The sequence below is a fragment of the Arachis stenosperma genome, chromosome 7, assembly GCF_014773155.1.
Source record: "Arachis stenosperma cultivar V10309 chromosome 7, arast.V10309.gnm1.PFL2, whole genome shotgun sequence".
NCBI classification, from domain to species: Eukaryota; Viridiplantae; Streptophyta; class Magnoliopsida; order Fabales; family Fabaceae; genus Arachis; species Arachis stenosperma.
Window position 1 is genome coordinate 55,300,311 of NC_080383.1, and position 23,916 is coordinate 55,324,226.

The 23,916-nt window shown below is 35.4% G+C and overlaps 1 protein-coding gene across 1 annotated transcript; it reads right to left on the reverse strand.

Moving 5' to 3' along the window:
* Positions 1-10,716: 10,716 nt before the first annotated feature.
* On the reverse strand, positions 10,717-14,495 carry LOC130940742 (homeobox-leucine zipper protein HOX11-like). The gene is made up of 4 exons (XM_057868975.1): positions 14,064-14,495; positions 13,344-13,732; positions 12,189-12,268; positions 10,717-11,597 (listed from the first exon to the last, which is right to left on the reverse strand). Exons 1-4 carry the CDS (start codon positions 14,350-14,352, stop codon positions 11,213-11,215), a joined length of 1,143 nt encoding a protein of 380 aa, XP_057724958.1. The 5' UTR covers positions 14,353-14,495; the 3' UTR covers positions 10,717-11,212.
* Between the last annotated feature and the right edge of the window lie 9,421 nt (positions 14,496-23,916).

Sequence of the window (23,916 nt, forward strand, 5' to 3'; positions counted from 1 at the left end):
TAGCTTGACAGTGGGCTCTCATGGAGCCACAAGGTGATCAGGTCAATATTGTATAGTCCCAACACCAAACTTAGAGTTTGGATATGGGGTCTTAACACCAAACTTAGAGTTTGGTTGTGGCCTCCCAACACCAAACTTAGAGTTTGACTGTGGAGGCTCTTCTTGACTCTGAACTGAGAGAAGCTCTTCATGCTTACTCTCTTTTGTCACAGAGGGATGGCCATGTGCTTTAAACACAAGGTAGTCCCCATTCAATTGAAGAACTAATTCACCTCTGTTGACATCTATCACAGCTCCTGTTGTAGCTAGGAAAGGTCTTCCAAGGATGATACATTCATCCTCTTCCTTCCTAGTGTCTAAGATTATGAAATCAGCAGGGATGTAAAGGCCTTCAACCTTTGCTAACACGTCCTCCACTATTCCATAAGCTTGTCTCATTGACCTGTCTGCCAATTGTAATGAGAACAAGGCAGGTTGTACCTCAATGATCCCGAGCTTCTCCATTACAAAGAGTGGCATAAGATTTATCCCTGACCCCAGATCACACAGAGCTTTTGCAAAGGTCATGGTGCCTATGGTACAAGGTATCAAAAACTTGCCAGGACCTTGTTTCTTTTGAGGTAGAATTTGCTGAATCTATATATCCAGTTCACTAATGAGCAAGGAAGGTTCACTTTTTCAAGTCTCATTACCAAACAACTTGGCATTCAGCTTCATGATAGCTCCTAAATATTGAGCAACTTGCTCTCCAGTCACATCTTCATCCTCTTCAGAGGAAGAATAGTCTTCAGAGCTCATGAATGGCAGAAGGAGATTTAATGGAATCTCTATGGTCTCTATATGAGCCTCAGATTCATTTGGATCCTTAATAGGAAACTCCTTTTTGCTTGAGGGACGTCCCAGGAGGTCTTCCTCACTAGGATTTTCGTCCTCCTCCTCCCCTGTGCATTCGGCCATATTGATTATATCAATGGCCTTGCACTCTCCTTTTGGATTCTCTTCTGTATTGCTTGGGAAAACACTGGGAGGAGTTTCAATGACTTTCTTACTCAGCTGGCCCACTTATGCCTCCAGATTTTTGATGGAGGATCTTGTTTCACTCATGAAACTGAAAGTGGCTTTTGACAGATCAGAGACTAGATTGGCTAAATTAGAAGTGTTTTGTTCAAAATTCTCTGTCTGTTGCTGAGAAGATGATGGAAAAGGCTTGCTATTGCTCAGCCTGTTGCGTCCACCATAGTTAAAGCCTTGTTGAGGCTTTTGTTGATCCTTCCATGAGAAATTTGGATGATTTCTCCATGATGAATTATAGGTGTTTCCATAAGGTTCACCCATGTAATTAACCTCTGCCATGGCAGGGTTCTCAGGATCATAAGCTTCTTCAGAAGCTGCCTCTTTAGTACTGTTGGATGCATGTTGCCATCTATTCAGATTTTGAGAGATCATGTTGACCTGTTGAGTCAACACTTTGTTCTGAGCCAATATGGCATTCAGAGCATCAATTTCAAGAACTCCTTTCTTCTGAGGTATCCCATTATTCACGGAATTCCTCTCAGAAGTGTACATGAATTGGTTGTTTACAACCATGTCAATGAGTTCTTGAGCCTCTTCAGGCGTTTTTTTTAGGTGAATAGATCCACCTGCAGAATGGTCCAATGACATTTTTGAAAATTCAGATAGACCATAATAGAATATATCTAATATGGTCCATTCTGAAAACATGTCAGATGGACATCTTTTGGTCAGCTGCTTGTATCTTTCCCAAGCTTCATAGAGGGATTCACCATCTTTTTGTTTGAAGGTTTGAACATCCACTCTCAGCTTGCTCAGCTTTTGAGGAGGAAAGAATTTGTCCAAGAAGGCTGTGACCAGCTTATCCCAGGAGTTCAGGCTATCCTTAGGTTGTGAATCCAACCATATTCTAGCTCTGTCTCTTACAGCAAAAGGGAAAAGCATGAGTCTATAGACTTCAGGATCAACTCCATTCGTCTTTACAGTCTCACAGATCTGCAAGAACTCAGTTAAAAATTGATAAGGATCTTCAGATGGAAGTCCATAAAACTTGCAGTTCTGTTGCATTAAAGCAACTAGTTGAGGCTTAAGCTCAAAATTATTGGCTCCAATGGCAGGAATGGAGATGCTTCTTCCATCAAATTTGGACGTTGGTTTTGTGAAATCACCAAGCATTCTCCTTGCATTATTATTATTTTCGGCTGTCATCTCCTTCTCTTGTTCTAATGTTTCTGAAAGGTTACCTTTAGATTGTTGTAGTCTAGCTTCTCTGAGTTTTCTCTTCAGAGTCCTTTCAAGTTCAGGATCAATTTCAACAAGAGTGCCTTTTTCCTTGTTCCTGCTCATATGAAAGAGAAGAAAACAAGAAAAGAAGAGGAATCCTCTATGTCATAGTATAGAGATTCCTTTATGTTAGTAGAAAAGGAAAGAGGAGAAGAGTGAAGAAGAATGGGTTTGGATTTTTAGATGAAGAGAGGTGAAGAGAAGTGTTAGTAAATAATTAAATAGAATAAGAAAAGAGAGGGAGAATTTCGAAAATAATTTTAAAAAAGGGATTAGTATTTCGAAAATTAAATATAAGATATAATTAAAATTAAAATTTAAAACAATTAAAAAGAATTTTTGAAAAAAGGGATGAGATATTTTCGAAAATTAGAGAGGGAAAAGTAGTTAGGTGGTTTTGAAAAAGATAAAAAACAAACACAAAGTCAAATAGTTAGTTGAAAAAGATATTAAAATCAAATTTTAAAAAGATAAGGAGATAAGAAGTTAGATAAGATATTTTAAAATCAATTTTGTGAAAAAGATAAAATTTTGAAAAAGATAAGATAAAAGATAAAAAGATTTCATTCAAAAATTTAAAATTACTTACTTCACTAACAAGAAACTCCAAGATAAGATTCTAGAACTTAAAGATTGAACCTTTCTTAACAAGAAAGTAACAAACTTCAAATTTTTGAATCAATCACATTTTTTTTGTTAGTTAATTTTCGAAAATTTGATATAAAGATAAGAAAAAGGTTTTGAAAATATTTTGAAAAAGATTTTTTTGAAATTTTCGAAAAAGAGGAAAAATTGGAAAAGATATGATTTTTGAAAAAGATTTTGAAAAGATAAGATTTTTAAATTTTTGAAAATTTGACTTGACTTGTAAGAAACAACTAATTTTAAAAATTTTTGACCAAGTCAACCCAAAATTTCGAAAATTTGGAGAGAAAAAAGGAAAAGATATATTTTTATTTTTGAATTTTTTTAATTATGAGAGAAAAAAACAGAAACATGACCCAAAATATGAAAATTTTGGATCAAAACACTTAATGCATGCAAGAACATTATGAATGTCAAGATGAACACCAAGAACACTTTGAAGATCATGTTGAACATCAAGAACATATTTTTGAAAAATTTTTGATGCAAAGAAAGCATGCAAGACACCAAACTTAGAAATCTTTAATGCATGGACTCTAACAAACAAAAAATGCATATGAAAAACAACAAACAACACAAAATAAGAAATCATCAAGATCAAACAAGAAGACTTGTCAAGAACAACTTGAAGATCATGAAGAACACTATGAATGTATGGAATTTTCGAAAAATGCAAGAAAAATTTTTAAAGCATGCAATTGACACCAAACTTAAAAATTGACTCAAGACTCAAACAAGAAACCCAAAATATTTTTGGTTTTTATGATTTTATGATTTTTTTTTTGGATTTTTATTAATTTTTTTCGAAAATATATTTGGAAAAACGAAAAAGAAAAGAAAATTTTGAAAAAGATTTTTGAAAAGTTTTTGAAAAGAAAATTACCTAATCTGAGCAACAAGATGAACCGTCAGTTGTCTATACTCGAACAATCCCCGGCAACGGCGCCAAAAACTTGGTGGACGAAATTGTGATCACATCAATGTAGTACTCTTTGTTATTGTATGGAATCATTATTATGGCTCTTGGCTATGTGTGGACACAACTCTGTTCAACTTAACCAGCAAGTGTACTGGGTCATCCAAGTAATACCTTACGTGAGTAAGGGTCGATCCCACAGAGATTGTTGGTATGAAGCAAGCTATGGTCACCTTGTAAATCTCAGTTAGGCAGATTAAATGGTTTATGATGAGTTCAAAAATTAATAATAAACGGAAAATAAAATAGGATAGAAATACTTATGTAAATTAATGGTGGGAATTTCAGATAGGCGTGTGGAGATGCTAGAATCCTCTCGAATCTCTACTTTCTTATTACATTCATCCAATCCTTCTTACTCCTTTCCATGGCAAGCTGTATGTAGGGCATCACCATCATCAATGGCTACTTTTAATCCTCTCGGGAAAATGGTCCTATGCGCTGTCACTGCACGGCCAATCGTCTGGAGGCATCACCCTTGTTGATAGCTACATCCCATCCTCTCAGTGAAAATGGTCCAAATGCTCTGTCACAGCACGGCTAATCATCTGTCAGTTCTCAATCAGGTTGGAGTAGAATCCCTTGATTCTTTTGCGTTTGTCATCACGCCCAGCCTTCAGGAGTTTGAAGCTCGTCACAGTCATTCAATACCGGAATCCTACTCGGAATACCACAGACAAGGTTAGACTTTTCGGATTCCCGGGATCCTACTCGGAATACCACAGACAAGGTTAAACTTTCCGGATCCCCATGAATTCCGCCATCTATCTAGCTTATACCACGAAGATTCTGTTGGAGAATCTAAGAGATATGCGCCCGACCTAAAGTAGAACTGAAGTGGTTGTCAGTCACGTGCGTTCATGGGTGAGAATGATGATGAGTGTCACGGATCATCACATTCATCAAGTTGAAGTTTAACGTATATCTTGGAATAAGAATAAAAGAGAATTGAATAGAAAATAATAGTGATTGTATTGAAACTTGAGGTACAGCAGAGCTCCACACCCTTAATCTATGGTGTGCAGAAACTCCACCGTTGAAAATACATAAGTGAAAGGTTCAGGCATGGCCGAATGGCCAAGCCCCTGAATGATCAAAAGACCGAATGATCAAAGACTAAACAGTTAAAAGATTAAATTGTCAAAAGATCAAACTGTCAAAAGATGTCTAATACAACAGTAAATTATCCTATTTATACTAGACTAGCTACTAGGGTTTACATGAGTAAGTAATTGATGCATAAATCCACTTCCGGGGCCCACTTGGTGTATGCTTGGGCTGAGCTTGATCTATCCACGAGCTGAGGCTTTTCTTGGAGTTGAACTCCAAGTTATAACGTGTTTTGGGCGTTCAACTCCGGATCATGACGTGTTTCTGGCGTTTAACTCCAGACAGCAGCATGTACTTGGGGTTCAACGCCAATTTACGTCGTCAATTTCCGAATAAAGTATAGACCATTATATATTGCTGAAAAGCTCTGGATGTCTACTTTCCAACGCCATTGAGAGCGTGCCATTTGGAGTTTTGTAGCTCCAGAAAATTCATTTCGAGTGCAGGGAGGTCAGATTCCAACAGCATCAGCAGTCCTTTTGTCAGCCTTTTTCAGAGTTTTGCTCAAGTCCCTCAATTTCAGCCAGAAATTACCTAAAATTACAGAAAAACACACAAACTCATAGTAAAGTCCAGAAATGTGAATTTAACATAAAAACTAATGAAAACATCCCTAAAAGTAGCTTGAACTTACTAAAAACTACCTAAAAACAATGCCAAAAAGCGTATAAATTATCCGCTCATCACCTGTGCTGCCCATAAAAGATTGAAACTCTTTCAAATGGATGTTAAGTGTGCCTTTTTGAATGGCTTTATTGATAGAGAAGTATACGTAGCTCAACTCCCTGATTTTGAAAATAATGAGTTTCCAAACTATGTTTTTAAACTTTCAAAAGCTCTCTATGGTTTGAGACAAGCTCCAAGAGCTTGATATGAGAGGCTTAGTTCTTTCCTGTTACAGAATGACTTTCAAAGGGGCACTGACGTGGCAGAAATTAACAGATTAAGAATTATTAAGAAAAATGGCGTTGTAAGTATAGCTCTTAACCAGCAAAAATCCACTTGTCAATTTAGAAAAGAGTTGTCACAAAATTAGAATCAAAATACTGGGAGTATGAGTCCCAGGTCGTCTCCCAACGAGTTGCAAAGAGATGTGCTATTTTATTAATCAGAAGTTTTCCAAAATGGTTTTTGAGTTTGATAAACAGGAAATTAAATCAGAGAATTTATGTAATTTAAATAAAAATCTTGACCGGGAGAAGATTAATTAGAAAGTCTATCCTTGTTGGAATTTTCTCAAAATCAATTAATAATTAGTAGTTGTTTCTACTAAGTTAACCCTCAATAAATGAAGGAAAGTCAAGTTAAAAGTCAACTTCTATTCACAAGTCCTAATTCTCTCCCTTCGGAAGGATTAGAGTTAGTGACTAACAAGCCAACCAACAACGAACCAATTACAATTGAACTCTTGAGTATTCCAACTCAAGGTTCTCCTTTTAATCAACTCCCAATCAAGTTGGAAAACTACTCCATTATCATAAATGTAGACTTCACAAAATTAAAAGGGGAAATAAAAAGAGACATGATAAACAATAATCAAAGAGATCAATTAAAAATAAAAATAGTCTTGTATTAATGAACTCTAAAAATAATCCAATGTCAACTTTGGACAAATTAAGAATATGGAAGAGTAAATAAAAAGTAGGTAAACAAACTAGAATGACCAGTTTCGGAGGTAGACTCTTCTCAATAACCAAAGCCAAATTCTTCAAATCCTAAAACTATTAATGTAAAGAGAAACCTAGAGGAGAAGTAAAATTAGATCTAAAACTAAAACTTATGCGGAATGAATTGTTCTCCTTTGTCTCTGCATGTTCCCTGGCTCTAATCTGTGTTTCTGGGCCGAAAATTGGGTTAAAACGCGGCCTAGAATCTACGCCAGTGACTTCTGTAATTCTGCAAATCATCATGACTAGTCACTTCAATGCTGATTTCTTTAGATTTTTTAAAAATCCCTTGAATCTCGTTTTATGAGTTTAAATTTTTAAGGAAGTTTCTTTTGCATTTACGGCGGTTTTTCAATAAAAAACTTCTCTTCTTCCCACTACTCCACACCGTCATATTCTCTCTCCTCCTTATATTTTTTTTCTTCTTCATAATGAGAAAAAAAGTGGCTACTCATAGAGGCACAGGTTCTTATCACCCTCCTCGTAACGCTCCTCCTAGGTCTCAGTCTCACACTCACATACATATTCACTCACACTACCAATCCAAGGCCCTCATCTGCACCACAAGAGGCTAGTCCTTCTACGGAGAAAGTGGGAAAGCAAAAACGTCCAATGACTGATGAGGAACACCCATCGTCTCCTCCTCCTCGCTCATCCTCTCATCCTTCTGGACGCTCTGTCCCATCTGGTCATCCCTCCAAAGGTACTAAAAGACTTGTCCTTCAATCTGTCACAGGATCTCCTAATCTTGACTCTCTTGATTTTAAATCTTACTTTGAAAACTATTCACATTCTCACAATGATTCTCTTAGATTTTCTTCATGCATGAACTTTGAGTTTTACAAAGAGGTCATTTTCAACCGTAACTCTGTGTCCATCCTATGTCGCTGACTTGGATGCCCTAGCTTATAAGGGTATAGATTTTAAAGACAATTTTCATCTATTAAAATGGAAAAATATCTTCAAATTCGAAAGCCTATGTATCCTAGATTGGTTAGGAAATTTTATGCAAACATGTTGTATCATGATGGAGACATTCACTCATATGTTAAAGACCGTCAAATCCTTTTAAACAAAGAATCCCTTAGTAATGCTCTTGATTATGAAGATATAGGGGTTAAAGCCTTTGTATCTGGTAAATAGTACAATAATATGGTCATATCACATAAGGATGCTTTGACTAACATATGTAAAAATTTCTCTCTCATGGATGGAACGACACCCACTTATAGAGCTTTAGGTCCTGTTAGAACCCAGTTTCACCGCATCATAACCCACATTATTCCGCCTCAAAGTGGATCTTATTAAAGGGTCACCATCTGCGACACCTTAGTTCTTTATGCTATTCTCAATCTTGCTCCTATATCTTACTTGCATACCTCATGATGCGTCACATGATTGACTATGTTACAAGTGATATATAAAAGTGTCTCACTCCCATACAGAATATTTTTAACTTGTGTCTTTGAGCACTTTTCTGTTAAACTAAGCAATGAGGTTGTAGAGAACAAAATTTCATCACTTAAGGGTGGTGGTGAGTGAAGTCAACCAAAGAAAAAAGCTCTAAGGACACTAAGGATCCGGTTATGGAAGAAACTAAAGATGAAAGCCTCTCTCCTTATTCAGTTGTTGGCACCTCTAGCTCTAACAAATACTTGATCAATGGGATAGTTAAAGATGTGCTTCAGGAGTTTGTTAATGTGACCAAACAGATGGTCTACTCCAGCTAACAGTCTCGGAGACTTGCCTTCTAAAATGAGAAAATACCTCCCAAGGAAAATCCCAAATTGGATCTCAAATTGACGGGTTAGTGTGAGCTTATCCATGCGGTTATACACCCTCGCCAAGCCTGAAGAAAGGAGCAACTTACATACCTCTTTGTTAACTATATTCCTGGTTCGCTAAAAGGGTCCTTGGGCCCAATCTCTTAAGACAGAGTTGAAGTACTTCTAAAGTACCTTGACTCACTATATGAGAATTAAGTGTTGTCTGAGCAAGAGAAAGAAATCTTGGACACTGAAGATGAGGATTCTAATGCTTAGTATTTGTCTCCTACTGCTGCTATAAGATTAATAGTTCGTTGCTATTTAAAAAGAAAGAAAACTTTTGGAGTTAGGGCAAGGAGAAAAACGAAAAACTTATTTATATTCTCAAGCAAAAAGAAATAGAAAAAATGGGCTACAACCAAAGAAAAGATCTCTGTGAATAGAGAATCACAAAAAGGTAATTTTTCTATTTGTGCTTCAATGAGAAACAGTAAAAAAAATCTCTGTGTCCTAAGAACCGTTCGAGAAACTATGAAGGTTGTGAAGTCAAAAGTGCTCAATGGTTCATCAACAGCCAAGAAATTAATTTGGGGTCAAAGCAAAAATCAACTGCCCAAAGCCAAGAAGCTTAAAGAAAATTTTGTAAATAATTAAAAAAAATTAACAAAATTTTAAAATAAGAAAATACTATAAAAACTGAAAGTAAAAAACAAAAAATAGAAACCAATTAAATTATATGTTAATTAATATATACTATATAACATCTTTAGTTAAATTATTTTATATTTATCTAATTTAGTTTTAGTTTTATACTTATTTTCTCTCAAATTAACCATTTTTTTAGATTAGATACAATTATTAAAATAGTATTAAATTTTCTTAAATATTTAAAAATTTAAAAATACAACTCTTTATTCTTATAACGTATTTTCTCTTTTTATGATTATATCATTACAAATAAATATTTACATAACAGGAATAAACTACTTAATGAAATATTAAAATAAAAAAATAATAATTAATTAAATATGAAAATCAAATAAACAAAATTTATTTAAAAAATAAAACATAATTTTATATGTAAAAAATAGAATATAATTTTATAAAATTATTTAATTATAATCAAATTAATCAATTCAACAATTAATCCTCTAACCCTGTCGATTATCTGTTCGGTCATGATAAATTATGCACACAATAATACAATCAACAATTTCTTGTTGGAAACGGCTAGGAGTCTCATTGAGCAGCTATAATGTAAAGTGTACTTCCCTCGTGCATACTCATAATTGGGGTACCCCACTTTAGGGGACAATGTTTTATCAGTATGGCATTCTTGTCCTGTCCCTTTTAGGTCACAGTCCCATTTGTTGCCTTCCCAAGTCACACACAATGGGAAACAAAAGGCATGCAACTCTACACTTAAAACACTTTATGAGTGACTGCTATTATCCTCATTCTACCCCAAGCCTTAAATAATAATTCAAATTAATAAGAGGTATAAGAAAAAAAGAGTATCTTTTTATTCTAATTTAACTTTTCATAAATAATTAAAGGTAAAAATTGACTAATATAAAATATCATATAATTTCTCTAAATAATAATATGAAAAAGATAGTTCTTTTGACTAAAAATATACTCATTTAAATTCTTAACACATTAATTTATGCATATCGATCTCGCTCTATAAGCTAGTTTGAACTCTACTTCATGGTGAGTTAGTGGTAAGGTTGAAATCTTCAAGAAATGAAATCATTAAAGCGGAAGAGGCCAATCCAAGAATTTCAAAGTTTCTTTGGTATTTTTCTGAAAAGCAGCCTTTAAACTTGGCCTCCACCTCCACAACTTATGACCTTTAGACCATACCCTACCTAACTAATATTAATCACCTAACCAATTTTAAACCAACAGAAACTTTAACTTGATTCAGACTAGTCTGGAATCTGGATACATTTATAAGTGTTTTTCTTTTTTAATTTGTAAAAATTTATAAAATTAATATTTAATATAATTTTAAAATTAATTTATAACTTTTTAAAAAGTTATTTATAATATTTATAGAAAAATTAAAAAATTAACTTCTCTTGTAATAATTTTTTATTATTTTTTTCTGAAATAAATACTTTTGTTACTAAAAATTTAAATATAAAATAATTTATTTATAAACTATTTTTAATATAAATTCTTATATTTTAAGTTTCTTTTACAGGTAGTCCAATAAAACGAACTAAAAAATAAAAAGTATTGATAATAATAATAATAATAATAATAATAATAATAATAATAATAATAATAATAATAATGCAATTTTGTGGTACATGAATTGATGTATTATAGCTATTACATACTACATGCCAACCAAAAAAATAAAATAAAAACCAGACAAAAATAACCACACACACACTATGGATTTTCTATGACAACCAGTATCATTTCAATTCCTTCCCTGATATTTATATACTTTCCCTGTCTAAATAAAATTTGTGTTCCTCTGTTCCTTCCCTTTTTTCTGACTTCATCCCATCAATAAAACTCAGGAAGAACGGAAAATATCTAGAAATTCAAACTATAACAAACCCAATTTTCTTAATTCTATATAAACAAATAAAATAAAAGAAAGAAAGAAAAAAAAAAACGAGAAAAGGACTATATAAGGAACTTCCCTTATGTACAAAAATGAAATCAATTTCCAAGTTTCAACTCCATTGCAATCATCAAGGTGGTCTTGATCATATACATTCATGATTCACGATTCACGATTCTGTGGACTGATGTGGATGATGTTGTTGCGGTTGTGTGGTGTGAGCAAAAGGATGAAACGTGTGTTTCCCAAGAGGGAATCCAATGACCTTTGAATTTGAGTCATTATTACTATTAATAATATTATTATTGTTAGAATTATTATTAGAAGGAGGAGTTGGTGAGGGAGAATTATTCGAAGAAGGATTTGTAGCAACACGCTCACAAGAAGGGCACATGGTCAACGTTGTTGCCGGTAACTGCATGTAGAATGGGTTTGAAGTCTTTAGAGCCCTCAATTCTTGAAGCTCCTTGTGAAGCTTTCTGTTCTCTTCTGTTAGTGTCTCACAGCACCTCTTCAAATACTCACAATCCACCTCAGTTTGCTTCAGCTTTGTCCTGCATGGAATATGATCAATGTTAGCCTAACATTATGTGTATCATATATATTATATGATAATAAAAAATGTTAAATTTAAATCCATGTGAATTTCCTACTCAAACAAGGATAAAGTAAAACATAAATACATAAACAGTCATATACACAAAAATCATCAGAAAATTATTAGATTAATTAGCTGTCTAGCTAAATATAAATTGAAATACGAAATATATGTTAAAAAAAATATAACATATATATTTATATCAATATATAATATATCTAAATATATAATGATTGATTTTTTATTTATATATAAATTTTTATTTGACTGTACTACGTGTGCAACAAAATCAGCCATTAAAATTAGTCATTAGTATAAAATACATGTTAAAATATAAATACAAATTGAAATAAATTAAATTACATATGTATTTATATACAAATAACTAGTGATTGATTTTAATAATTAATTTTAATACACAAATAGTATTTTTCAATTTTTATTCAAAAATAATAAAAATATAAAAAAATCTCACCTGATTGTGGAGGTAAATTAAGTATTGTATTCTACTAATGTTAGTATTTGCAGTAAAGAAAATGATGATTACCTTGCTCTTCTGTTTTGAAACCAGACTTCAACTTGGCGAGGCCGAAGATTGAGTTGTTTAGCAAGAGCAAGCTTTTGTTTCTGCACCACAAAAAGTAAAATGAAATAACTAAAATTTATAACACCTGCCATAATATTCTAAAGTGGCTAAAAGTTTTTTATTATGGAAGATGAATGTGTGCAATTTATTATTTTGTAAGTTAATTTTTTAAATTTTTTTAATATTAAATCGAAAGGTTTGATTTGTTTTAAAAAAATTTATAAATTGAAGAGTTCGATTTTCGTTCTTAATAAATCGGAAGGTCTTATTTTTATTCTAAAAAAAATTGGAAGGTCTGATTTTCATATTTTAAATAAAAAATTATTTTAAAAATAACACTTTTATTATCCATAATCCTAAAAAACATAATTTTCACCTCAATATAAAAAATAATTTGTGTTCTAAAAAAGGTAGTTAAGAAAACTAAAGCACAAAATTTTCTTTTGATATATTTAAAACATTAAATACTAAAAATAGTTTATAATTTCGTTTGTGATTGTAACGAAGTACAAAAGAAAAAAAAAATGGGAACGTAAGATAGAAATACTTTCAGCTGTTCAAATAACACCGATGCTTCAATGATTTTTAGCAATTATTTTTAATTACATATAAACATATATAAATTTTATGAGCGAAATTAATAACTAAAATTATTAGAATATTTAATATCAAATATTTTAGTTTTTTATTTCAAAATACACATCTCATTTATTTTCAGTACATTTTTAATTATTTTCGTTTAATAAAATGACTATTTTAAAATTTTTAAAATATTTAAAATTGTTTTAAAGTTTTTTAAGTTCTTCGCAACTATTTTATACTCTCCTTGTAATCAAATTATTTGTCAGCACTTGTGTATATTTTAAAATGAAAAATATTTAAAAATTATTAAAATTTATTGTTTTTACTCATTATTTAATTATTAACCCAATAAAATTCTTTTAATATAATAATCTAATAACATATTTTATTCTATATTTTTAAATAATAATAATTAACTAAAAAAACAATAAATTTTAATCATTCCTCTCTTAGAACTGAAAACTAGTGTCCCACGAGAAAAACTCCAGGACAGATTTGGTAACTACTCTAAGATGAGTAAGATATAGTACTTACAGGGTTAAGAGTGTTGTGCTCTTTGAAGCTCTCCTCAAGGTAAGCGGATTGTTCCTTGGAGAGCCTGAGTTTCTTCCTTGTGCCGCCGCCACGGCCGCAGTTTTCATCTTCGTCGCTTGCTCTTGAACAATCCCTTTGCTGATCATAACCCTCGCCATCAGAGTGATCTCTTTTCCCACCGTAGTTGTAATAGTTTCCTCCCGAACCACCGCTGTAACTACCACCGCCACCAAATATGCATAGATCCGTCTGAAAGGAAGACGCTGCGCTATTCGGGGACGATGACAGCGCCTCCCCTTCCTCAACCTCATCATCTGCCCCCGCCGCCGCCGTCGCCGCCACGGTTGTCAGCGGCAGCACGTTTACGTCCAAACCTTTTGACACTCTACCTGCATGTTTCAAAAAAAGGAAAAAAAAAAAAAACACCACATGTACGCTTAGAGCATTAAAAGAATAATCAAAGAGAAAAACTCAAAGGCAGAAGCTTTTTTATTTTTTATTTTTTTAAATTTCGATGAAACAACTGACATCCAAATATTATTACTAAGAAGCCGCCGATCCAAAAGGCTTAGAGTTTCCTAATAAGAAATTTTTCTTTTCATTATCAGAACCAACTGGAGAGACTAGTTACAAGAGATCAAATTACTTACTATTTTGATCGATCAAGAGCATTAACAGAAAAGCTTCAGTTCATTTTAGGTGTGCGAAAATAGTATTTACCGTTTTCAGAAGGATGCCATGGGAGAGAGAGCTGAGGAAGGAAATCAAGCTGATGAAGATGAGGGTTGTCGTCCTTTGGTTTTGCTTCTTCTTTATCTTCATGTTCCTGTTGTTGTAGTTGTTGTTCTTGTTGATCCCTTTGTCTTTTAGTAGTGATGATTGGTCCAATGGACAAGGTGGTGGTGGTGAAGCCTAATCCAAGTTGGTTGGAAGAAGGTTCACTACGAGGCTTTTCCATGAACCCAACGAAAGGCCTTGAAGAGTCTCCTAAGCTTAATCCAAGCTCCATGCTCCTCTTATTCTATCGATCTCTTCTTATGCTTATGCTAATTAAGAGAGAGAGAGAGAGAGAGAGAGAGAGAGAGAGAGAGAGAGAGAGAATGTTACAAGAGGAGTGGGAAAAGGGGGAGGAAGAGGACTTGGAATTGGAATAGAAGTGTCTATGCAATCATATATACCGAAGAGTCCAACATGATCATAGGAAGACCAAAATGATCACTTTTAATCAAAATAATAACGATAAGAAATACCATTTATTGTTATCCTCCCTTTTTTATTAATCTAAAAAAGTTGTGGAAGGAGAAGGGTGTTTGACCGACAAAGCTTACCAAGGTTGACAAACACACGTGAAAGCCTATTTTTATGGTAGATATGGATAGACAGATACTCTCATTCAGACATTCACTATTGGGTTAGCTATATAGCATTAGATATATCGGTGCCAAAGTAACTATATAGTATATAATAAAGAAATACTTTTTAGCATTTTTTTAATTAAATTTTTAAAGTAATCTCTGAGATTCGATTCAGTTAATTCTTTTGTTTATGGTGTTGAGAGAAGAGAATGATAGATCTACGGACTAAAAAGCGAATTTCACATAAAAATTGGATAGAAGCAAATTAGACCAATCAATTTGTATGTTTTAAACTTTAAATTCATTGAATTGAAATTAGAGGATCTGATTTATATATTTCAAGTTTTTTTATTTTTTTAAATAAAAATGAGTTTGATTTTTGTATAAATATGATTTTTGTGTCTTGTAAAAATTAAAAGATCTGGTTTATGCATTTTAAATTAAATGGTTTCATATTTGAGATTAACATCCCAACAACTCACAATATAAAAAAATACTATTATCAATCCAATATCAAAAATAAAAAGTGTTAAGATACGCGTCGTGCATTGATTTAGTTTCTAAAATTCTAATTGTATTATTGTGAAATATGATTCTTTAGTGTTAGAGGCAAAGAATCCAGAATTGTAAAGGAAAAAATCCACTTATGGAGAAAAAAAGGCTAGAGACAGCCTGCGGCTCGCTGGACCGAAACAAAAGGTAATGGAGGTTGGTGTTCGATATGAGCGCCTGGGTAAAGTCTGCACCAATTGTGCGTACCTAGGGCATGATGCAAAACATTGTAGCAAGCTTATCACAGACTTGACAGCGCACCAGATCACACAGGACAGCATTGGAGAGTGTGTTAAAGCTGATCAAGTCGACAAAAGAGTGGATACAGAGGGTGGAGATGATATGTCAGGGGATAAAACTTCTAATTTAAGACTTGCACAGCCAAAGAAGAAACCACCTCCCACATGGCTAATAGAAGGCTTTGCTGGTATGAGCATGAAGGATAACTGATGCATGGAAAAAGGGGTACCGGAATCTCTAGACAAGAGGAATAAAGTAGTACTGAATCAGATCCCAGAAAAAGAAGGCCAGCCTATGGAGAAAAATGGAGCTCTGATCCTGTTGGGTGATGCTAATCCAACGGCATATCCTATGGAAGTTCAGCTGGAAAAGAATGATACGAATAAAGAGGACTCAAGAAAGATGAAGATCAAACAGATTGCTAGAAAAAGAGGGGAAAACTATCAGCACGTAAGTGGCAACAAAAGGAGGCTAGCAGATATGGAGAATGAAACAAAATAGAAAAAGGTATGCTTGGAGGAAAGGACTGCGGATAAGAAGAAGGCGGAGGGTGCCAGCTGTCAAATGGCACCTCAAATACCATGAGGATTCTTACGTGGAATTGTCAGAATTTGGAGAGACCCCTGACAATCCATAACCTCAAAGAAATATCTCAATTTCACTCTCCTGAGTTGGTTTTTATTTGTGAAACCGAAAACCAAACTCGAAAGGTGGAAGAGAAGTTGAGGTCGTGTGGTTTTAGTCATTGGCATATTGTTAACCCAGATGGTATTGCCGGAGGCCTAGCCATGGCGTGAAAAGAAGGGTGTGATATTAAAGTTACCAACAATTCCAGTTTCTATATACAAGCTATAATGAAGGATGTGGCAAACAATGAGGAATGGAGTATAATTAGGGTTCATCTTAGCTACAGTGAACAAGTAAGAACAGCCCAATTTTAAGAGATCTCGGGGATAGTGGGGCAGAATCAGGGAGGAATAACTCTCTTGGGTGATTTTAATTCAATCACTACACTAGAGGAAAAAGCGGGGGGTGGCGACATGTCTTTATCATCTATGACAGCCTTCAATCTCTTCATTGGTGACATTGATCTGGTGGATCTAGGTATGATTGGAAGACAATACACTTGGAGCAACAGGATGGTAGGGAATGAATTGATCCAGGAACGTTTAGACAGAGTACTAGTAAATGGGATGCTATTACAATTTTACTGTCATACAACTATCCTCAGGCTTGCCGAAAACGGTTCAGATCATGTCCCTTTACTGATGGACACTAACCCTCAAATGGAAAAATAAAAAAAAGATTCAAGTTCCAAGAGAGATGGTGTGGTATGGAGGAGATAAAGACTATTGTTCGGGAAGCCTGTGCCTCTTCAATTGAAGGTTCTTCGATGTATATCGTCGCTCAGAAATTAAAATGATCCCGCCACAAGCTTGTGCAATAGCAACAAAGTAATCGGTCAAATTTAAAGAAGGCGATTGAGACACTTAAGGCCCGACTGGAGGAAATAAGGATAGCAGGGATATGCAATGGAACCGAGATCCATGAGATTGAATCGAGGCTTGAAAAGACATACCTAAATGAAGAAATGTATTGGAAAGAGAAGTCTCGGGTCAAGTGGCTTAGAGAAGGGGACAGGAACACAACATTCTTTCACAGAAAGTTCAAAGTACGTACAATGGGGAATAAAATCTGGCGACTAGTGGGAGGAAACGGGGAAGTGGTATCCTCTTAAGCTAACATTGCAGGAATGGATGAGGAATATTTTACAGGCATTTTTTCATCTACAATCAGGAGGATTCAGAGCCTTTTCTTGCTGATTTTGAGCCTAAGGTTACAACTTTCATGAACCGTAGGCTACAAAAAACCAGTGTCAGACTAGGAAATTAAGAGGGCTGCCTTCTGTAACACCCTAATTACACTAAGCCTTACCTCATGCCGTAAAGTAAAGGTTAATCAAAGGTTACGACAATTCTAAGGCTTATACATATTATGTAGAAAGAAATAATATACTCTAGAAGCCCAATGAAGGATTAAGCTCAAAAACAGAGTTTGAAAAGCGCAAAACGTTCACACGAAGCTATACTAAACGAAGCACAACATATACGTACAGATACCGAGACATATGAATAGATATATCAAAAGATAATAATCATAGGGATCTAGCCGCCACTCACGGAGTTTAAGTCGGCTAGTTATATATAGACATACAGAATTTAAACAGATAAAACAGCTTATATAAACTTTTTCTCAAAGTAATCCTCTAGGCAAAATGAATACAAAAGTGAGAGTACTAATAAAAATAAATCAAAGGACTCCAAAACATGATAAAGGTCCTCCGCTGTCACTATCAAGCAATTCACTGAGGTGGGTTGCGACCTGCATTTGAAAAACAGCAACAAAATATGGTATGAGAACCGGGAGTTCTCAGTATGGTAACAGTGCCCAATAATGTAAGATATAAGGTTCCGGGAAACCGAAGGCAATCCTAGAACTTCACATCGATACAGAAATTTAAGCCTCAACAATATAAATAACTTAAACCATAAACCATAAATAGGGTTATTTAAACTTAGGAAATTTCTAACTAATACGAAACCACACCGCTGTATCCCACAGCCTTCACCAACCTATCCTCTAAGCGACCCCATCACCACCGCCTACTTATCCTCCTCCGCACCAGACAATTACAGATAATGCAAGCAAGTAAAATACAGATAGTATTCATATATAACAAGTAATTCAAGAAGCAAGTAGGCATATTATACAATTAGGAAAACTCAAGTAATCAAAGCAAACAAACACATAAGAGATGCATATGATGAATGCCTGTCCTATTGGCCGTGATATCACTTGTCGGTCTATAAATGCCAATCTGACACATCCTTTCAGATGTAGCTTTTCTGCCACGCCCACGGATATAGTGCCGGGCACACTCTATTGACCCACAGATATAGTGCCGGGCACACTCGCATGCGTAACCCAAGGGTATAGTGCCTGACACACTCTTGCAGCAGAAAAGGTTATTAATCATAATTCAATCCCAGGGACATAATACCCTGCACACTATCGTACTTAACCAAGGGATATAGTGCCTGGCACACTCTCAACATTCAACAAGATCATCATTCCTCTTTGAGTTATCACCACACTTAACCCAAGAATATAGTGCCTGGCACACTCTCAACATTCATCAGGATCATCATTCCGTTTTGAGTCCTCAACTCATCACAACCATCATTAATTTTCATTAACATCCTTACACATTCATATTTCTGAAGTTCATCATAAGCAATTCCATTTCTCAAAAATCTCTTCAACCATAACTTTACAACTTCACATTCACCAGTTCAACTAGAAATTACACAAGCCTTCCAAACCTAGGTCACTGGTTCTAAACTCATAACTAAAAATACCCTTTTTATCACTTTATTGTTTTCCCCTTAATCCAAGATCCTAAAACTAACAAAAAAGTTTTAAACAAGCGTTACAGAAGTTTACAAGCTTGCTGGGAAGGTAAAACAGTTAAAAACAAGGTTTTCTTTGAAAAATAGGGTAGTGTGCATATGCACAGGGTTGTGCGTAGGCACGTGATTGAGCACGGATACCATCGATAAGGAATTTCACAGGATGTTTTTTGTGTTGCAAGTATAGTCCTCAACCGATAAATAGTCCACGAATTAAATTTAGAAGGAATTGGTTGTCACAAGTTCAACCCCAATAAAAGTAACCGAAGTATTCAAACCTCGGGTCGTCTCACAAGGAATGGGCAAACATGTGCTTCAACATTGGTTAGAATTCTGGGGTTGCAAGTCATGAGCAAGAAATTAAACTAGGAATCTTAACAAGCAAGTAATCGTGGAATGCAAGAAACTAATTCAATTGACTAGAGCAAGATGTAAATAATTCCAAACTAATGAAATAACATCCAATGTAATTCTATTCTAAACTAGACAAGTAACTATAACTAAGACAAAGCAATCAAGATTTTTGGGTTTTCAAATAAGAATGATAAAAGTAAATCTTGGCTAGGCATGGGAATTGGGGTCACTATCCTTGTCTAATAACCATATCTTGACAATTATGAGGAACCAAACTCATTAAGTCTACTTATATACTTGAAGTATGTTAAATGGTTTGGTCAACATCAACCCATAAGGTCCAATCTAACTACTAATTAACTTAGTAGTAGGCTAGTCTCAATGGCTATCAAATTGACCACTAAGGGTTCTCGAATCATCAAATTCATTAGACCCAATGACTCAAGTTTACCCAATTCTCTTAGCCTAGGCCAAGAGTAAAGAGAACTACTCCATAATCAAAGGAAACATTTCATCAAACACATGGTGAGCATTAATAAAAGACCTATTCAAATTGCAATTAAATTGGAACTAACAAATACCCGCTAACAATCATCAACATACAATCACTCAAACAACACAATTAATCATGGAGATCATCAATGCAATAATAACAAATCAAGATCTACAAGATTCATGAAGTGGGTATAAAATGACAAACAACAATGAAACATAAAACTAACATAAGATCTAAACAAAATTATACTAGAGAATTCAAATTAAACAATTAAAACTAGTAATTAACAAGACCCAATTCAGAATTCAACAAGGGAAGATCAAATTAAAGCTAGATCTAGAGAGGAACAAGGGTTTCTCTCTCTAGAAGAACAAGAACCAAAAACTAGCTAAAAATTATGTCTTAATGTCAAATGATTGATCCCCCTTTTCCCCCTAGCATCCTTGGGTCTTTTCCATTCAGAACCAGCTTAAATTTGGGCATCTTGAGGCTCAGAAATTGCCAGGCACGATTTCCTTTAATGAGGTCACGTGCAGCTTTCCGCGCGTGCGCGTCATGCGTGCGTGCGCGCTGATTGCTTTTGTGATCCATGTGTGCGTGCCTTGTACGCGTGCGCGTCAGTGGAATTTTTCTAATCTGCGCGGATGCGTCCATTCTTGTGCGCCGCTTCCAGCTGTCCACATCCACGCGTGCGCGCGAGGTGCGCGTGTGCGCCCATGCTGGAATTCCCAAAATCCAAATCTTCATGTTCCTTCCTCTTGTGCATGCTTTGTTTCTCTCTTCTAGGTCATTCTTACCCTATAAATCCTGAAATCACTCAACACATACATCACGACATCGAATGGCAATAAAAGAGGATCAAAATATAGCAATTCTAAGGCAAAAATAAGCATATTTTTCATCATGGAGCAATATTAGGAAGGGAACACAAAACCATGTAATTCTTGTGGGCAAGTGTGAAAAATATTGACAGAAACCCCCCAAATTAAGCACAAGATAAACCACAAAATTGGGGTTTATCAAATCTCCTCACTCTTAAACCAAGCATGTCCTCATGCTTAAAATAAAAAGACCAAAGATCATGGCAAGAAAGGGTTTATGAAATGTAAATTTCCTAAATGAATACATGCAATTAAAGTAAAATTATCGATTTACTTGGTCAAGGGTAAATCTATCCTCCAAGAACACATATGAGCATACGGGGTGAAAATGATATGTAGTTCATAAATCCTACCAAATCGAACATTACTATGAAGTGCATATAACTTGCTAGATGAACGCTTGTGAAAGCCGAGAACAAGGAGTTGAGCATCGAACCCTCACCGGAAGTGTATCCACTCTATTTGCTCGAGTGTATAGGGTTCGTCACTCAATCCTCTCCTAATCATGCTTTCCAAGATTTATCTTTCATCTAACAATCAACAATTACTTAATTCATGCATAGAAGTATCATGAGGTCTTATTCATGGGTTGTAACGAGGCTAGGGTGAAGGTAGGGATGCATATGGTCAAGTGAGCTTAAAATTTGAATCCTTGATTAACCTAAGATCCCACTAGACACATAGAACAACCTATACAATTATAACACAATACCTAGCTGCCCTTGCATTTCACTTTTTGCATACTCATGCATTCTTTTCAATTCACATCCCATATGCATTGTTATTATTACTTTGTCTTGGGGCATTTTTGTCCCCTTTCATTACTTTCTCTCCTTTTTTTTGTCCCTTTTTTTCTTGGGGTTTCATGTATAAGACTTTCACTGCATATGGTTCAATCATTCAATACATGAGTATGTTCCCAAACCCTAGAATTTCCAAGTACACCTTCCTTTTTGAATGATACACGCCTCCACTTACCTAAGCTAATCAAGGATCCAAATCTAGGGACATTTATTATTTTTCGCTTAGGGTTGTTGATGTGCTCTTTTTAAGAACAAAGAGGGTTTATCATAGGCTCAAAATTGGTTACCAATGGTAGATAAAAGGGTTAAGGCCATTTGGGAAAAGTGACTATTGAAATGATGGCCTCAATCATGTAAATGTATTCATACACAAAGTAATGGACATATAGAATCAGACAAAGCAAGGATTACAATCATAGAGAGAGAATAATGCACACAAGAATGGGAAATAGTGGTTCAAAGACATAACCACACAATAGGCTCAAAACTTACATGCTTGTGTTCTTAGCTCAATCACTATGTTCCAAAATACATTCTTGAAGCAAGTTTTCTGCAAAAAATTTTCCAAAATTGGTAGGGTACCCCAAAATACAGTTTCTTAGGGAATAAGTTATTATTTGACCAAGCAGCTCTATAGAGACTAACTATCATGTAAAGGGTATTTACAAGCAAGATTAACTACACATGTAATGTACTAACTACTAAGCAAAAGATAAATCCATGGGTGTTGAAGGGAAGAGATTGTTACCTATGGAGATCGGTCGAACGACCTCCCCACACTTAGAATTTAGCACGGTCCTCCGTGCTACCAACAATGCGCAAAGGATGGTCGGGACCGGAACCTTCACTATCCCCTTCATCAGAGCTCCTATCACTTGGGTTTGAGGTGGATGTGAATATTTCGGGTTCCTCCATGCCAGGGGTAATACAACGTAGAAGCTTCTTAATGTAAGTGTGTCGGCGTTGGTTACGCCGCTCATATCTATCAATCTTCTGGTGTAGATCTTCTATCCTTTGATGGGTGGATCTTTGCCGTGGTAGTGACGATGAGGTGGAAGGAACAGTAGATGGAAGGGCTATGTCAAGGCTTGGGTTGTTCATGGGAAGATGTAAGTATTTTCCGCTTGGGACCACATCGCCCTTAGCTGGAATTATAGCCTTTGTGTCTATGGCTTCCCAAGGAACACCCACAGCAAAAGCTAAATCAGATACCAATGCTGGAAATGGCAAATTGTCCCGGGCGTGGACTTGACCCATCGCTTGCTTGACAAGAAGCGGAATGTTCACTGGTCTTTCCGTGAGAACACACCAAACAAGCAAAGCGAGATCCACCGTGATGGATGACTTGTGGGTGCTAGATAGCACATAGTGGGATAGGATCTGGGCCCAAGCTCTAGCTTCTACAGTGAGGAAACGTGCGTCAATGCACTTGCGCCTCATCTTGAGTCGACCATGGATCCAAAATGCCTCTGGTTCAGCAATGACTCGGAGGATCGAGTCCCAATCAAACCCAAACTTTTCTTGCTGATGTAAGACCTCTTACTAGCCATCCATGTCACTTGGTACTGGTAAGACATTAAGCACTTGCTGAATAGCCTCTTCTGAAACTGATACTTGCTTCCGACGCACGTATACCAATTGAAGAGCGGGAAGATGGTAGTTAGTGTAGAATTCTACCACCCATGAGAGGTTGACCTCTTATGGTTTTCTCAGAAGAAACTTTCATCCTCGCCGTTCAATGCGGGGTAGAATACAAGGAGCAACCTTGTCCGGCGGAGCAAGTAGATGCTCAGCATGATAGTTTCTCTCAACCATGGCGGGGAACACAAGTTTACAGAAGCGGTTGGGAAATCTTGAAGAATCCTTTACCGGTTTGCTCTTCTCATTGTCATCAATAGGAGCGAGAGCCTTCGCCTTCTTAGATAGGGGTTTGGCTCCTAATAAAGAGTGCGTTTTAGAGTTTGACTTTGGGGATGCCCTCTTTGTGGCTGGTTTCCTTGAAGCTTTCTCCTTGCCTTTCTTGGTGGCTATCCTGAAAAAGGAAGGGAAAGAAGGAAAGCATTAAACCCAAAGGATCAACTCAACAAAACACGCAAGTGAAAGGTAGTGCCTAAAAGAAATAGTGCAACAAAGTAGTCATAGAGGCATGGGTCACAACACTTGGCATGGGATGCAAGAGGGGGTAAAGCATGCAATATGACATGAGAGGAATAATCTCAAGCATCCAAAACAAAGAGCAAGTCATGTTCAATGAGTATCTAATTAGCAAGTAATAAGTGAAATGGGTTCAATGTACTTAAAAGAGAGCAAGTGAATGAGGAAGAAGCACCAAATTGAAGATATATGACTAGAATAAACCAAGATGGCATATGTGCATTTCCTCAAACACTTGGTGTGCAGTTAATAAGCAATGAGCAAGTAT

What these genes read in the sequence shown, in the direction of transcription:
- LOC130940742 (XM_057868975.1), bottom strand. Translation starts at nt 14,352, where the DNA reads ATGGAGCTTGGATTAAGCTTAGGAGACTCTTCAAGGCCTTTCGTTGGG. An exon ending in AGCACAACACTCTTAACCCT is followed by an intron (nt 12,269 to 13,343) that starts GTAAGTACTATA and finishes TTTGTGGTGCAG; the next exon opens with AAACAAAAGCTTGCTCTTGC. An exon ending in TTTCAAAACAGAAGAGCAAG is followed by an intron (nt 11,598 to 12,188) that starts GTAATCATCATT and finishes TATTCCATGCAG; the next exon opens with GACAAAGCTGAAGCAAACTG.